The sequence below is a fragment of the Agelaius phoeniceus genome, chromosome 33 (genome assembly GCF_051311805.1).
Source record: "Agelaius phoeniceus isolate bAgePho1 chromosome 33, bAgePho1.hap1, whole genome shotgun sequence".
In the NCBI taxonomy this organism is placed as follows: Eukaryota; Metazoa; Chordata; class Aves; order Passeriformes; family Icteridae; genus Agelaius; species Agelaius phoeniceus.
In genome coordinates, this window is record NC_135297.1 from 1,449,193 (window position 1) to 1,465,386 (window position 16,194).

Consider the following 16,194-nt stretch of genomic DNA (forward strand, 5'->3'; position numbering starts at 1 on the left):
CACTCAGGCCCTGCAGCAACACCAGGGCCACCAGGGCAGCGGGGCAGGGCCACGGCAGCAGCACTGGCAACACCAAGTGCTGCTGCTGCTGCTGGGCACAGCTGCTGGGCCAGCACTGATCTGCCCCAGCTCTGCACACAGACATTGCTGCTGCAGCTCCAGAGAAGGGAACAAAAGGGGCATCTCTGGTGAAAACTCTGCAGGGAGATCCTTTAGTTCATTTAAAGCCACTGAGAGCACAGCCCCTCATTGACACAGTCAGTGGGTCACAGTAAAGGTGGAGAGAAACAAAATGATAAAGGGCAGAAAAAATGACTTTGCTTTGTGGACAATATTAAAAACGAAAACAATAAAAAAGAAGCTTCAAAATAAAATGAACAAGTACTATCAAGGATTTTTTTATTTTACAAATGACTTGCATAAATTGCCCAGCACTTTATTGTTCCTGAAAGCATCCAGTGATCAGTGTCCACACTGCAGCCTTGAGCTCCTGGTTCCTCAGGCTGTAGATGAGGGGGTTCAGGGCTGGAGGCACCACCGAGTACAGAACTGACAGGGCCAGATCCAGGGATGGGGAGGAGATGGAGTGGGGCTTCAGGTGGGCAAAAATGGCAGTGCTGACAAACAGGGAGACCACGGCCAGGTGAGGGAGGCAGGTGGAAAAGGCTTTGTGCCGTCCCTGCTCAGAGGGGATCCTCAGCACAGCCCTGAAGATCTGCACATAGGAGAAAACAATGAACACAAAACATCCAGAAGTTAAACAGGCAATAATAGTAAGAAGCCCAAGTTCTCTGAGTTTGGAGTGTGAGCAGGAGAGCTTGAGGATCTGGGGCACCTCACAGAAGAACTGGCCCAGGGCGTTGCCATGACACAGGGGCAGGGAAAATGTATTGGCTGTGTGCAGCAGAGCATTGAGAAAGGCACTGGCCCAGGCAGCTGCTGCCATGTGGGCACAAGCTCTGCTGCCCAGGAGGGTCCTGTAGTGCAGGGGTTTGCAGATGGACACGTAGCGGTCGTAGCTCATGATGGTCAGGAGGGAAAACTCTGCTGACATAAAGAAAAAAAAAAAGAAAACCTGTGCAGCACATGCTGAGTAGGAGATGTCCCTGGTGTTCCAGAGGGAATTGTGCATGGCTTTGGGGACAGTGGTGCAGATGGAGCCCAGGTCAGCGAGGGCCAGGTTGAGCAGGAAGAAGAACATGGGCGTGTGCAGGTGGTGGCCGCAGGCTACGGCGCTGATGATGAGGCCGTTGCCCAGGAGGGCAGCCAGGGAGATGCCCAGCAAGAGGCAGAAGTGCAGGAGCTGCAGCTGCCGCGTGTCTGCCAATGCCAGCAGGAGGAAGTGCCTGATGGAGCTGCTGCTGCTGTTGGACATTCCTTCACTCTGGCCATGGTGGACTGTTGAAAGAACAAATTAACAAGCTGAGACAGGTTTCACTGAGTCCATCCTATGCTCTTTTATTAGGAATCCCTTCAAAATTATTTATCGTGTTTTAAAGGAAATTTGCTAAATTTCTTTATTTTGATTTCTGGTTTCTGCTCCTTCTGACTTACTGCTTTATCTTCAGCATTGCTCTCAGCCTTAGTACTGGGGACACCTGACGGAAAAGAGGGCTCCCAGTGCCCCAGTGCAGTCAGACCTGCTCGTCCCACACAGGTGCCCTTTGTTCATTTTACCTCTCTCTATTTCAGCATGATCACTCTTAAATCTTTCTTGAAAAAGAAGTGGACTTTGTGAATTCTCCAGATTAAAACTAATATTCTCCAAACCCTTCTCTCTTTCCCTGTGCAGCAGGACAGGATAGGATACCAAGGGTTGGTCTGGCTCTCTGCTGCCGGCAGTTGTGCCTGCTGGGAGCTGTTTCTCTCTATCCAAGCCTTGTCCCTGCCAGCGCTGCCAGAGCCCAGCCCAGCCCTGGGGGCTCAGCCCTGCCCTGCAGACCCCTCCCAGCACAGGGCACTGCCCAGGGGCATCTCCCTGGCAGCAGGGCCTTAAGGGCAGGCCAGACAAACAGAGATGCTGCGAGCCAACGTGCTGCTGCTGCTGTCTGTAGGGAGAGGAGGCTGAGGAGGAATTTTTTGAGGGAGATCTGAGGCCCATCTGCTGATGCCCAGGCTGAAAGTGCAGGAGTCTCAGTGACACAGCCAAAGCTGGCAGCCCCTTTCCCTTCCCTTTAGGAGAAAGCTGAGAGCAGCCCTGGCCATGCAGCACCATCCCCAGAGCAGGAGGAATCTGCCCTGATGGGGGTGGCTCCTTGCACCTGGAACTTCTCCCCTGCAGCGTCCATGGGGAGCTGCCAGGCAGGCTGAGAGCTGCCCCTGGCAGGTGGCACATGCCCTGGGCTGGCCAAGAGCCCTGAGGGCTGCAGGAGCTGCTCTGCAGGACAGCCCTGGGCAGCCCTGGCTGCAGCCCCAGCTTCAGCCCCTGCAGCCGTCCCTGGCAGCAGGAGCCGTCCTGCCCTGTCCCTCTGACGGTGCCCAGGGCAGCCCCGCTCTGCAGCACATCCTCCTCCTCCTCCTGCTCCTGCTCCTCCTCCTGTGCCACAGAGAAACTGGAAGAGTCCTCCTGACACATCCCCCAGGCTCTGGGGTCTGCTGGCTTCAGGAGATCCCTCCAGGAGCACAGGGGACATTGCCCTGCACCCACACACTCACCATGCACAGGGCTGTGAAGATCTTTCCCCAGGTGAAGTCTCAGCTCAATGTCTTCCCAATCCTGATTGCCTTCAGCCTGTCTCTGCCTGGCTCCTGTGCCCTCAGTGCCTGCAGGCAGAGCCCTCAGCCCTGCTGGGCTGGGAGAGGAGCTGGCCCTGGGAAGAGCTGTTCCTTTAAAGCTCAGCAGCACAGACACAGCACAAGGACTTTAATGAGCCTCTTGGGGATTTGGTGTTGTTTACATCAGACTCAGTCCCTGAGAGAGTGCTCAAAAAACTTCTCAACAACTCAAAATTAAATTGAAACACTGAAGTTTCTTGAAGTTTTAATGGGTTCCACTGAGGAACATGACTGAGAAAGTGTCCCCAGGTTCCAGTTAGAGCAGAACCCTGGAGGCAGTGATGACAGCTGGGGACAAACAAGGCCAAGGTGTCTCTGGTGCTGAGCAAAGCTGGATGTGTTTGAGGAATGCCAAGGGCCAAGGCCTGAGCCCCAGGGCCTGGCCAGGCAGATGCTGTCCCTCCCTCCTTGCTCAGGGCTCTTGCCGGGATGGGCTCTGGCATGTGGGGATGTGCAATGCCAAGGGCAGGAGCATGGGGCGGCCCCTGCCAGGCTGCTGAGCAGGGACAAGGAGGCCATGAGGCCCCAGGCCTGCAAGGGTCACTTGTCTCCTGCTCCTGTCTCAGGCCCAGGCCCAGCAGCCATGGCCAAAGTGCTGCCCAAGTTGGCTCTGGCAGGGCTGTCTTGCAGCTGCTGCCCATGCCTGTGCCCTGTGCAGCCCAGGCTGTCCTACGGTGTCCCTGCCCTGCGCCTCTGTCCCTGCAGGCTGTGGGCATCCCCCGGCTGCCCCACCTGGCTGGGCCCTTCCTTTGCTGACAGCTCTGCCTCCTGCCTGCCTCTGCCTGCCCACACAAAGCCTTGGGCTGACCCAGACTTCTTCTGGGGGATGTGTTGCACCACAGCCCTCCCCTGTGAGGGAAATTCCTTTCTCTTCTTTCCTCATCTTGTCTTCCCCAGGTTCCCATAGCTTTGATTTTTTTCTTTCTCTGGCTGTTCTCTACCATGGTAAAATGATCCACCCTTCAGTCCCTCCCAGGGCTCTCCTCTGTTCTCCTCAGTCTCCACCCCACTGAGCCCAGAGTTCCTCTGTCCCTGTACAGTGCTCATGTGCTTGAGGCCATGGGTGCCTGGACAAGAGGGACGGTTCTTTTCTACAGGAAGGAAACCACAGAGCCCCAGGGGTTTGAAGGCAGATCAGAGGCAGTCACCAGAGGCCAAGGCAAGCCAGAACTGTCTGTCCCTGCAGCTTTTGTCTGAAAGCAACCCTTGGATATTTGGGTACTTTTAGAGGTGGAATTCCATTTCAGCCATGAGTGCCTGGTCCAGAATGACAGTTCTTCTCCAGAGGAAGGAAAGGGCAGAGCCCCAGTGTTGCAAAGGCTGGTTAGCAGCAGCTCCAAGGAGGCCAAGGCCAGCCAGACCTGTTTGTCTTGGCAGCTTTTGTTTGGGAGCAGTTCTTGGGTAGATGGAGTTTGGGAGGCCAAATCCCAGTTTTGTCCATGGGCACCTGGATGAGAAGGACAGTTCTTTTCCATAGGAAGGAAAGTACAGAGCCCCAGTGTTTCACAGGCAGATGAGAGCTGGCCCTCAGGAAGCCAAGGGAACCTAGACAGTCCTGGCAGCTTTTGTCTGGGAGCTATCCTTGGATATAAGAAATTTTGGAGGCAGATTCCAGATTTTGGCTATGGACACCTGAAAGATGATTTTTCCATGGAAAGAAAAGCTTGGCCCCCCTGTGTTTTGAAGGCAGATGAGAGGTGGCCTCCAAGATGCCAAGGCCACCCAAAGCTGTCTGTCCTGGCAGGTTTCATACAGGAATCATCCTTCGATATAATTGAATTTGGATGTAGAATCCCAATTTCAGCCATGAACCCCTGGAGGAAAAGGAGAGTTCTTTCCCACAGGAAGGAAAGCACAGAAGTCCAGGGTTTTAGGGGCAGATGAGAAGCAACCCTCAACATGCCAAGGTCAGCGGGACCAGTCAGGCCAAGCCAACCAGAACTTTTCCATGTTCTTGGATCTTTGGGGCCCTGCAGCATCACAATTGCCCCTAGGTTCCATGAGGCCCCATAGTATCAAAACAGATCTTTGTTTCCATAAGTCCAGTGATATCACAGTGGTCTTTTGGGTCCCCATTGGCACAATGTCCCCTTGATTCCATGAGGCCTTGCAGTGTCAAAATGGTTTCCTTGGTTCCGTGGAACAGCGCAATGGCACAATGGTCCCTTGGTTCTATTGGGCTCCCCAGGATCGCAATGGACCCTTGGTTCCTCAGGGCATGGCTGTGGCACAGTGGCCCCTTGGTGCCATGGAGACTCAGGGTGCCAGAATGTTCTCATTGCTTTCACAAGTCCCTGCAGTGTCACAAAGAGCTCCTTGGTTCCACAAGGCCCTGCAGAGCCCCTTGACTCAACAAGGTCTCAAAGTGCCATAATGGTCTCCAGGATTCCATGAGGCCCTGCAGTGCCACAAGGGCACCTTGGGTCCATGAAGCCCTGAAGTATGCAATGGCCTCTTGATTCCATTGGGCCCCTCACTGTCACATCAGTTCACAGTTCCATGCAGCCCTGTAGTGTCACAATGGTCTCCTTGGTTCCAAAGAGTAAGAATGTCCCCATGGTCTCATGGAGCCCCACTACAATCCCCTTGATTCCATGAGGCCCTGCCGTGCTACAATGAGCCCTTGGTTAAACGAGGCCTTGCAGTGTCACAATGGCCCCTTGGTTCCAGTGGGTCCTGAAGTGTCCTAATGGTCTCCATGGTTCCATGAGGCCCCAGAATGTCATTATGGACTTTTGTTTGCAGTATGGAAACTCCGTAAGTTTCCATACTGCCAACAAGTCTCCTTGGTTCCACAGTGTCATAAGTGACCCTGGGTTCCATGAGGTGCCTGGCCTCCCACAGCCTCTCAGAGACCCTTCTCTACCTCAAGGTCCCCAACGGCCCTTCATGGCCCCTCACGGCCCCTCACGGCCCCTCACAGCCCCAGGCCCAGGGCACCTCCCTGTAATAGCTTAATTTCTCAAGTTTGTTCATCAAAAGGAAAAGCCGATGAAAAACCACAAGATAAATATAACGGGCTAATATGTTGCAAAATGTCATAAGGCTTAAACCGCAATATGTCACAAGCTAATATGTTGAAAAGCTGAATATGCAATATGTAACTATATGCAGCCACACACCTATATATGGTAAAGGCTATTGCAGGGTTATCAAAACTCTGAGAGACAGGACAGGAGCCTTCCTCCAAATGACCACCAAAAGGCAGAAAAAGACCCCCTAGCAACTATCGGCGCAGACGCAGAAAACACCAGAAAATACACAACCACGATAGATAAAAGAGAGGCCTGAACAGCCGGGTGGGTGTGAGCCGTTGGTGGAGCGGCGACTCCCCGGCTGGACCCAGCCCAGTAATTTGCCTATTATTGTTTGCTCTGTCAATTAATAAATTACATTTCATTTGGACTCACTTGTTGGTGATTGGCTCCTCACCACAAATTATAACCCTCATGGCCCCTCACAGCCCCAGGCCTGGGGCTCCTCCCAAAGGAGAAGGGGTCGGGCCCTGCTTGTTCTCCTTTTATTTCGGTCCCTTCACAGCCACGAGTGCAGAAAGGATGAAATGGAGCCTTTCCCCAGCGTTTCCCTCGGGGTTAACTGTGGGCTGAAGCTCTGTGCTGGCGCTGGCCCGAGCGCCACCATCCCTGCAGCCGCCAGGCCTTTGCTGTCCCCCCGTGTCTGTTCCCTGTCCCCGAGTCCCGCCCGGCTCTGGCAGCAGCAGCAGCCGCAGCGCAGGGGGCGCCGGCCCGGCCCAGCCGGGGCTCCCGGCCAGGAGCAGCAGCAGCACCGGCCCCTTCCCACCTGCTCCTGCCTCGGCTCCCAAGGGCTTTTTCCAGCTCAATTCTGGACTAGAGCAGCAATCACCCACACACAGCCCTGACTCCTCAGGGCCTGCCTGTGCTACCCTGAGCCAGCCCTCAGAGAAAGAAAGGATCGGGTTCCAGCGCTGTTTTCAGCACTGTTTTACTCACCCTGAGGTGACAGCAGGAGGCTGCTGCTGCCTTTGCCTTGGGAATTGGAGAACCTGGCTGCTCTTATCCCTCTTCTGCTTGCCAATTGAAATTTATCTGTAAAACTGCAATTGCCTTTTTCGATCAGCACTACCCAGAGTGCTTTCATGACAGTGAATTTAGGAATCCTTAAAATCAGAGGGGTTTGAGAAAGCTGCAAAAGACAGCCCTCAGAGACATCAGAACTGTGATTAGAGCTAAGCGGTAGCCATAAGATTTGTCAGCAGAAAAATTATATTAGAAGTAGAAAGTAAGGACAAATACAAAAATGGTTTTTGTATTAACGCTTGGTAGACTAACTCCCTAAGCTACAGAGAATTATATCTAATGAGATATTAGGAAGTTCTAAGCTTGAGCTCTGTGCATTGTGTTTTAAGGCTTACAAGCAGGTATTGTATTCAAAATAAGCAAGCATTATTTTAACCAAAGGTACCTGTGCTTATTGTGGTTGGATAGAACTACTGTCAATATGCTTTTGCTTTGTGGGATTGGTAAAAAAACTTTTAAAGTAAGTTGTAACATTGAGTTCTTTGTCTGCTGCCGAGGACACGAGCTGCTGGCATCTTCCCATTGTCATAACCATGTAATGAGACTGATGCTGGAAAATAAACAGCTCGAGACACGTTGCTCAGCAGTCCCATCCTGTTGGTGATTTGTACATAGCCCCTGGCTGGGAATTGGTGAACTCAGGCTTTTGGTCACAGGCATCATGATTAGCAGATCCTGAAATGCTCTCAAGTCCCTGAGCACAAAGTCAAAGAGAATCAAAGCAGCCACACAGGCCACATTTGCAGGGCTCAAACACAGCCCTGCTGCTGCTGCTGAAATAGAATCAACTGACAGAGGCCATCACAGAAATTGCCTCTGGAATTGCTTTTCATGAACTGACTGTACTCTTGATTTATATCAATGCAGGAGATGTAGAAGCATCTGAACTGAACACTGAAACAAACTCCCTCTGTCTGCCCATTTTCATCTTCTACATCACTTTCAAGATGTCCATGGGGATGTTGGAATGATTATCACACAGCTCTCCATTTCTGGCTGCAGGCTCTGGAGATTCTTTCTCTGCATTCAGTCAGGCTTGCATTCCCTAACAATTCCTGGGAGCCCATCATGTTTTCTTAGGGTAGAACAGTAACAATGAAAACCTCACCAATGGCACAACTGCCCAGCCCACAAGGAAAAGAAAGAACAAGCTGTAAAGTTCTTCAAACATTTGTCCTGCTTTGCTGCAGGAGTCGTGCTGCACGCACGGTGTGGAAAGCCAAGAGAAGCTGCAGCTGGTGGCACATCTTGTGACAGAAGCTGCACCTGGTTCTCCAGGAAAGGCTCTTGGAAAGAGTAAACAGGACTGTGGACAAGATTCTGGAAGAACAGAAACAGTTTTTAGGAAATGAAATGAAAATAGAAAGAAACAAACCAAGATGTTTTACTCTATTTTTATGCTCCCCTTTGTACTACTTCTCCATCCCATTAATTCCAAAAGGATCTCACCTCGAAGATCCTTGGCAGGTTTTAGACACTGTAAAATACCATGAGCTGTACAGTTTTCTTCCCCTTCCTTTTTTTTTTTTTTAGAAAGCAGTGCTGAAGATGTAAATGCAGTTGTAATATCTGGTAGGGATAATTCATGCTATTAATGTATGGTATAAAATATTGTAAAATCCCAAATCTATGTGTCTGACCATCCCGGCTGGGAGCAGCTGTCTATTTAGATTCAACAAGCTCCCAGACACACGTTAAGATAACGATCGACGCCTTAATATAAGAATAGAAGCGTCCAGGGCGATGATCACTGGTTTCCCGAGTCCTCGGGAGCCACCCAAGAGCGATTATCACCTTGCCAATTGCATCTATCAGGATAGTCAGCAGGGCCAAACTGATACATCTGCATACACGGCTTCCCCGGAGCCGATTGACACCAATGGCACACCTGGACCCGGCTTTTGTCCAGCTCTGCACATGGAAAGGAACAGCGATGTGTGTGAAGAGTTACAAAGGAAATATGGTCATCTTTGCCTTGGGCACAATAAACAGTATAAAACCTCGCTGCAAGAAGCCGCATGCGTGAATGGGGGAGACTCTGACACTCGAGGGGTCAGGTCCAGGTTCGCCCAGCGCCAAACTCGGGCTCGACACTGTCTCTTTGGCTGTGGTGGTTTCAAACACCGGAATTCGGTCTCGCAGACAAATGAATAAATCTTTGCAAAATTTTTGAAAATTTTGGCCCACGATTTGATCATTTATAACAATGGGAAGCAAAATTCCAACTCTTCACCTTCCCCGGTCATCCCAATGAATTTGGGATATTTGCAACTTTTTGGAACTACTTGAGTTGAGCAATGGGAAGTAAAGCTTTTCTGAATTGAGGAGTCTTAAACCCCCGATTCTTTCGTGCCTTCACTAAGGTGTTTTTGTACTGAAGGAAATGACTTCAATGAGAAAATAATTTCAGCAGGGAGCAAGAAGTTCTGACAGAGACAAAGTGTTGCCAGCAGTTGCTCCAAGTGCTGCTGCCAGCAGCCCCTGCAGGAAGGAGCACAGCCCCCAATGCACGTGGGCTTTGGCTCCCTGTGGCACAGAAGCCCCCCGGGGGCACAGGTCTCTGGGGCAGGAGATGGGCACCAGCGCTGCCAGGGCTCGGGGGGTGGCAGCTCTGCTTGGGCAGGGACTCTGCCACAGCTGCTGATGTCAGCGCTGCCCGGGCCCCAGGGGTCAGAGCAGCATTCGTGCCCTGGCCCACACGTTCCCTGTCCATGTCACACCCGTGGGTTTAGGATGGCCACCAGCTGGCACGTGTCCCAAGGAGGCTTTGCCAGCTTCTGTGGAAAGTCCTGAGCCCTTCCCAGTGCGGCTGCATCGGCAGCCCTGGGGCTCCTTCTGCTGCCCTGAGCCCGCAGAGCCGGGCAGCGTTGGCTGATGGTTTGAGCTGTTCCTAAAGACCCTGTTGGGCTGTCTTAGACACTTGGGGTGAGAGATTCCTTCCAAGCTGGGCCACTTTGGCTGGGCTGGGGGCGGCCCCAGGGCAGGGGGCAGTGTGTGCAAGGGCCCAGGCTGGCACGCTGCAGCACGGTCACCGTGCCATGGAACGGAACCCGGTGACCAAGGCCCCTTTGTGACACGTGGGAAATAGAAGCTTGCCCGGCTGCTGGGAACAGGCCACGGGGCACAACGGGACAGAGCAGTGCCATCAGGAGCCCCCGCACAGCGCACTCGTTCCTGTCTGACCCGCAGCCTTTCCCAGGCGTTATTCCTGCAGCTGAGCTCGAGGCCAGACCACGGGACTTGGTGACCCGTGGCCTTGCTGAGGCTTCTCTTCTGCAGGTGCTCTCGAGGGCAGAGCGTGGCACTTGGTGCCTGTCCCAGGGTGACGTTATGATGCTTGTGTCCCCATTCATGTGTTCTGTTAATGTTGGATATTATGTTCTGTACCTTTAAGACCGGCTCTGAAGAGGGAAAGTTTTGTTTTGGTTTTCTTATCAGCCTGGCGGGACACAGAGACTGCAGCTTTTGCTTTTTCTGCTTTTGCTTTTCGCTTTGCTCTCTCTTGCTCTTGCTTGCTTCGCTTCTGCTTGCTTTTGCTCATTAGCTAGTTTAGCTAAACTGTTCAATTTCTTCCTGGACTGTTTCTCCTTTCCTTTTTCTGACCATTTCAAACCTGCTCCGGACTGGGACCTGGGAAACACCAAGATTCTGTACATTGTGGCCTGCAGCAGCTGCCCCAGCGCCGGAGGGACTGAGAACAGAGTGACCACCCCCCAAGAGAGACTTTCTGAATTTGTCATCTTTTTTCAGAGCAGTGTCATCCGGTATTGTTCACTTTGTGTGCTGGGGGGGTGCTGTGCTTATTAAATAAACAGGTTCTTTCCACTCCTCTCCGAGGAATCCTTCCCGAACCGGTTGGGGGGAGGGGCTGTGTGGGTTTGCTTACTGGACGGGCCCTAATTTGGAAATTCTCCTCCAAATTTGCCCTAAACCACGACAGCTTGGGAGACCAAGCAATTCCTGGGAGGATCAAAGCCTGGCCACAGGCTGCTTACTTGCTTTGGCTTGGAAAAGCCCTCCTCTACCAGCATATCCAGCAGGGCAGCACTGGTCTTGGTTTTGAAGATGTGCGATTCGGCTCTGAGCCCAATGCTCATGGTGCTGGTCTCTTCCGCCAGAATTTTCTTGATGAATTTGCAAACCAGCTGTAGGAGAAGGGCAAGAAGCCAGGGATGTTGCAGGGAATGCTGCAAGCGCGGTGCCATCAGGCCCAGCCCAGGTGGGGATGGCTGCAGGTACCTGCGCTGTTCTGTGGAAGAGGCCACGGGCGGGCTCCTGCTCTTGTGTGCGCTCCAGGGCTGCTCCTGGCAAAGAGCGAGCGCAGCCAGAGCTGAGGGGCTGCGGGAGAGGCCGGAGAACACGGCCCAGCCCTGCACTCCCCAGGCAGGGAGAGCCCCGGGATGCCCCAGGGGATGGAGCACGGCCCCTGTGGGGTGTCTGCCCAGCCCCTCTTCCATCCTGTCCGTGGGCATGGGATGGGATGGGATGGGATGGGATGGGATGGGATGGGATGGGATGGGATGGGATGGGATGGGATGGGACGGGATGGGATGCAAAGGTGCCAAGCTGGCTGCAGGCACCAAGCCTGTGGCCCAGCTGTGGCACTCACCCTCCTGAGGCAGCTCAAACGGCACCACCTCTTTGGTTTCCTGTGCTGGGGCAGCTGCAGGGCCTTCTTCCTCCTCTTCCCCCCAGGCCACCTTGGTCGCTCTCAGGGGTCTCTGCTCCATGTTAGTGGCTGGATTTGTGGCTACTTGCAGGAGAGTTGCCTGGGAAAAGCTCCAAGTCAGCAAGTGCTGCAGTTGTGCCTGGAAGGCACCTTCAAGACAGAAGCCTGGGGAAGGCTACAGGACACCAAGTCCTGCACTCTGATCTCCAGGGCTCCTGCCACAAGGACAGGAGATTCCTGTCAAGGATTGTGGTCGGGCCTCGAGGGCACTGGTGGCAGGGATGGGAGATGCCTCTGGGGCACCAAGTGCCACGCTCTGCCCTCCAGAGCACCTGCAGAAGAGAAGCCTCGGCACGGCCACGGGTCACCAAGTCCTGTGGCCTGGCCTCGAGCTCAGCTGCAGGAATAACGCCTGGGAAAGGCTGCGGGTCAGACAGGAACGAGTGCACTGTGCGGGGGCTCCTGACGGCACTGCTCTGTCCCGTTGTGCCCCGTGGCCTGTTCCCAGCAGCCGGGCAAGCTTCTATTTCCCACGTGTCACAAAGGGGCCTTGGGCACCGGGTTCCGTTCCATGGCACGGTGACCGTGCTGCAGCGTGCCAGCCAGGGCCCTTGCACACACTGCCTTCTGCCCTGGGGCCGCCCCCAGCCCAGCCAAAGTAGCCCAGCTTGGAAGGAATCTCTCACCCCAAGTGTCTAAGACAGCCCAACAGGGTCTTTAGGAACAGCTCAAACCATCAGCCAACGCTGCCCGGCTCTGCGGGCTCACTCCTATCCCCATATCTTTCCCTGAGAGCATTTGAATTTCTAAATTAGAATCATTTGAAGGGAGGGCATGTTCATTTTCCATTTCAGAGAAGCCTTCTGCCTTCATTAGCAGACGCCTCTCTCTTCAAAGCAAGACAATTGTTTATCATCTTGCAGATCCGCAGTTGCTGGGGAGCCCGTTTTACACCAGGGACTTGGAGAACCATTGCCAGCAATTGGGAAAATCCTAGCTGCTCCATCCAGCCGTAGATGAGCTCTCCAAATTTGCCCCAAAATTGGGTCCAGCTCTTAGAGGCCACAAAGAGCAAGTCCAAGTGACTTGATGATATTTTTAGCCCAGAAAGCCCTGCAGCTGATGGCACACTTGACAATCAGCAGGGGACACAGCTAGGCCAAAGGCCAGACCTCTGCTGGGAGCCTTTCTCCTCAAACACCCTTCAAACAAACCTCCATGCAAGTCACTTGGGAAAGTTTCTTCAAATGATCCATTGCTGGCACACAACTCCACAGCCTTATGGGAAAGATCCTAAAGCAGCTGCTCTGGAGTCCAAGAGCCAGCACTAAGAGTCCTTGTCATCTATTTGGAGCTGAATGCCGCTTTGGGGGATTTGAAGGAGTTTGGAAGGAGCTAGAGAGCGGACCTCTGAGTTTTTTAGATGATGCCATTGCTTTTTCTTCTCTTCTACCTAGCCAGGAAGGGTGACTTTGGCTCACATCTCCAGTGCATGGCTCACAAGGCCGCAAGACTTGTAGTTCCAAGAGCTTTGAAGGATTTCTTGGCCAAGAAGACACTGCCAACAAGGATATTTCTGTTTTGGAGCCAATGCTTCAATATTTCCTCTTCTGGACTCAGGCTACAGTGGAAGCTTCCTTAGCCAATCATGTTAGGACACACAAACCTACAGCACTGCATCCTAAGCTTCTTGTTTACCATTGGAACTCCTTGGATTTTTTCTAGATCTTCAGCCCTAAAACTCTAAACTTTCCTCCACTTCAACTTTCCTCCCCGTGTCTCTGCTCTAATAAACCAGAAATCCGCATGCTGGCTTCTAGCACCTACGTTTGGAAGCCCCTTCCAAGGTCTCCGATCAAATGCTGTGTTTGATTCTAAGCTTTGCTGACAAGACCAAAGGTCTGAGATTTCCCTGCATTTGGCTTTCCAACAACACCGATGCTGTTAGTTGCACAGTGCCCAGGATCCCTCTTGCAAGTCAACTCTGGCAGGAAGAAGGCAGCTGCCAGGGGGCTGCTTGTGGCCTCTGACAGCCCCATTGCTCAGGGCTTGCCAGCGCCCCAGCCCCTCAGGGGCTGCCCCAGCCCGGCCAAGCTGCCCGGCAGCAGCGCCGCAGCCCCACTGCAGCTCCAGAGGAGCCCCATCCAGAGGCAGCCGGGAGCCCTCAGCAATCCAGCCAGCAGCACACAGGCAGGAGGACACAGAGGGCGCTTCCTGCCTGGCACAGGGCTTGTGGCCATCTCCAGGCACCGCTCTCACAGGGATCCCCGCAGCTCTGGCCCCTGCCCAGCCGCTCTGTCACCAGCACAAAAGCTTCCACTGAACCACCAAAGGCCAAGGGGCTTCTGGCCATTTTCCCTGCAACACTGCACGCCTGGGCAGCTGGCCGAGCCCAGGCACCCTTGTCCCCTTCTTCCCCTAAGCCCTGCAGAGCCTGGGTAGCAAAAGAAGGCTCCTGGGAGTCTGGGTATTCTAACAAACTCTATATTCATACTCTAAAGAAAAAAGAAAATGAAGAAAAGAACAATCTGAAAGAAATTGGAAATTCCCGCTGCCTCAGGTGGTCCCAGCAGACAGAGCCTCTGGCATCAGCTCTCTGTAGAGCTGCAGCAGCGCAGCCAGCCAAGCCCTGAGAGACCAGGCCGAGTCCTCCATGCCCTGCGGAGCTGATCTTGCAGCCTCTGGAAGACGGAATATGGCTCACTCTGCAGTGCCTGGAGGACATGCAATGTTGCAAGTGCCACGTCTGACACGGCACTGCTGGTGTCCTCTGTCAGGTGTTGAAGGGCTGAAAGAGGGAGGGACAGAGCTGTAATAAGTAGCAATATGTTCATTTATTAATTAAATCAATAGCTAAATAATTATACAATATAAAGCAATAACTTAATAGCTAATACCGTTTGATTCTTTAATGTGTAGCCACATATGGTTGCTTGGCTTGCAGGAATCGTATAGTGCTTTGGGAATTCCATGGTAAAGAAAAGCACACCTAGAGCTCACAGAGGAGAGCTGTAACAACAATCCCTAAACTCACAAGAATTGCTTAGGCTTGCAGGAATCGTATAATGTTCTGAAAATTCCATGTATAGATATGCCTTATAAAGAAAAGTTCACTCAGCGGTTAAAGGGGAAGACTTGGAGCCTTCATCCCTCGACCACCAGAAGGCAGAAAAAGACCCCCTAGCAACTGAACGAGCAAGCGCAAAAGACAGACCACGTCATCCCTGAACCCGGGAGAGGAAGGCAATAAAAGGCGAACCTTGGGGATAGGAATGGTGCAAGCCTAGAGGAGCGGAGACTCCCGGCTGCCCAGCGCTGAACTTTGTTTATTCTTGCCTGCATAATAATAATAATAAAATTATAATTGTATGATCCTTAAATCCAGTGAATTCATGTATCACAATTTGGTGCCGTGACTCAGATCCAGAAAACGGGGTTGGTTTGAGAATCCTGGGTGGGTGCCCCACCACCTGGGGGCCCTGGCCTTCTCACTTGACCCCTCATCTGGACTGATGAACCTAAATTCGGGAATAAGCAAGGAAAACACCGGTAACCCTGTAAACTTTGTGCACGAAGATCCGAGCGACGACGCAGGATGCGTGAGTATACGAGGTGAACCGCTCGGTTGGGGTTGGGATCCCAGGGCACGGTGAATGAGACGTCCACCTGCGGACGACGTGAGAGGGACCCTCTAGTAGTGCAGTTCTCGTAGCCCGCGAGGGAGTGAGCCACGACCGAGGGGTTTTGTGTGTGTGTGTGTGTGTGGAGGTGCCTTGGAAGATGGGGCAGAAGAAGAGCAAGCCTTCTGATCCCATGGGGGAGGGTCCCCAGTTACCCCCAATACCTAAGGACAGTCCGTTAGGATTAATGATCAAGTGTTGGGATGACTTTCCTTTCAGAAAGGGGAAGGATAAGGCAAAAATGATAAATTATTGCATGGTAGTATGGGGAGGTAAGAATCTGGATTCAGGAAGTATATACTGGCCTGTTTTCGGATCCTTCGAGGATTGGGCCTGTCAAGCCCTGAACATTTATGTGAATTCTAAAGAGCCGGTGAACCCAGAGGAGAGTGCACATGCTAAATTATGGTTGGTAGGAAGTAATGAGCAAACAGCTAGGTTGTTCCCCCTTAAGGGAAGTCAAGGGGAGGAAGACAAAGAGAAAAAGTCTCGACCGGAGGAATATGTTCCTATTTATCCTCCCCCGTATATACCACCAGCTCCCCCTGAACCCCCCCAAACGCACCCCAGGCATCGGCCCCTAATAGACAGCAGGTCACGGACTCCCCACATTGCAGGGGGCGTACTCGGAGTCAGATGAGGACAGTAATTGAGGAAGGAGAGAGCAGTGGGTTGTTCCCTCTCAGGGAAATAGCATTAGGAGGACCTCAAGCTGGGATGGGGTTTGTCACTGTCCCCTTGAACTTGGGAGATGCCTGTGAGTTTAGGAAAGAGATGGGAAAATTATTAGAAGACCCTATAGGAGTAGCAGAAAGAGTGGATCAGTTCCTAGGGCCAAACATATATACTTGGGTGGAGATGCAATCCATTCTAGGCATCCTATTTACAACAGAGGAGAGAGGGATGATTAGAAGGGCAGGAATGAGGATTTGGGACACCCAACATGTTCAAGGTCCTGCAGCTGATGTGAAATGGCCCTTGCAAAATCCCAGCTGGAACAATCAGGACCCCA

The 16,194-nt window shown here is 52.7% G+C and overlaps 1 protein-coding gene across 1 annotated transcript; it reads right to left on the reverse strand.

Annotated features, from left to right (window-relative positions):
- Positions 1–436: 436 nt before the first annotated feature.
- Positions 437–1,571, reverse strand: LOC129131951 (olfactory receptor 14J1-like). Its single transcript, XM_077192434.1, has 2 exons — positions 1,555–1,571; positions 437–1,235 (listed from the first exon to the last, which is right to left on the reverse strand). The coding sequence occupies exons 1-2, from the start codon at positions 1,569–1,571 to the stop codon at positions 437–439; spliced, it is 816 nt and encodes a 271-aa protein (XP_077048549.1).
- Between the last annotated feature and the right edge of the window lie 14,623 nt (positions 1,572–16,194).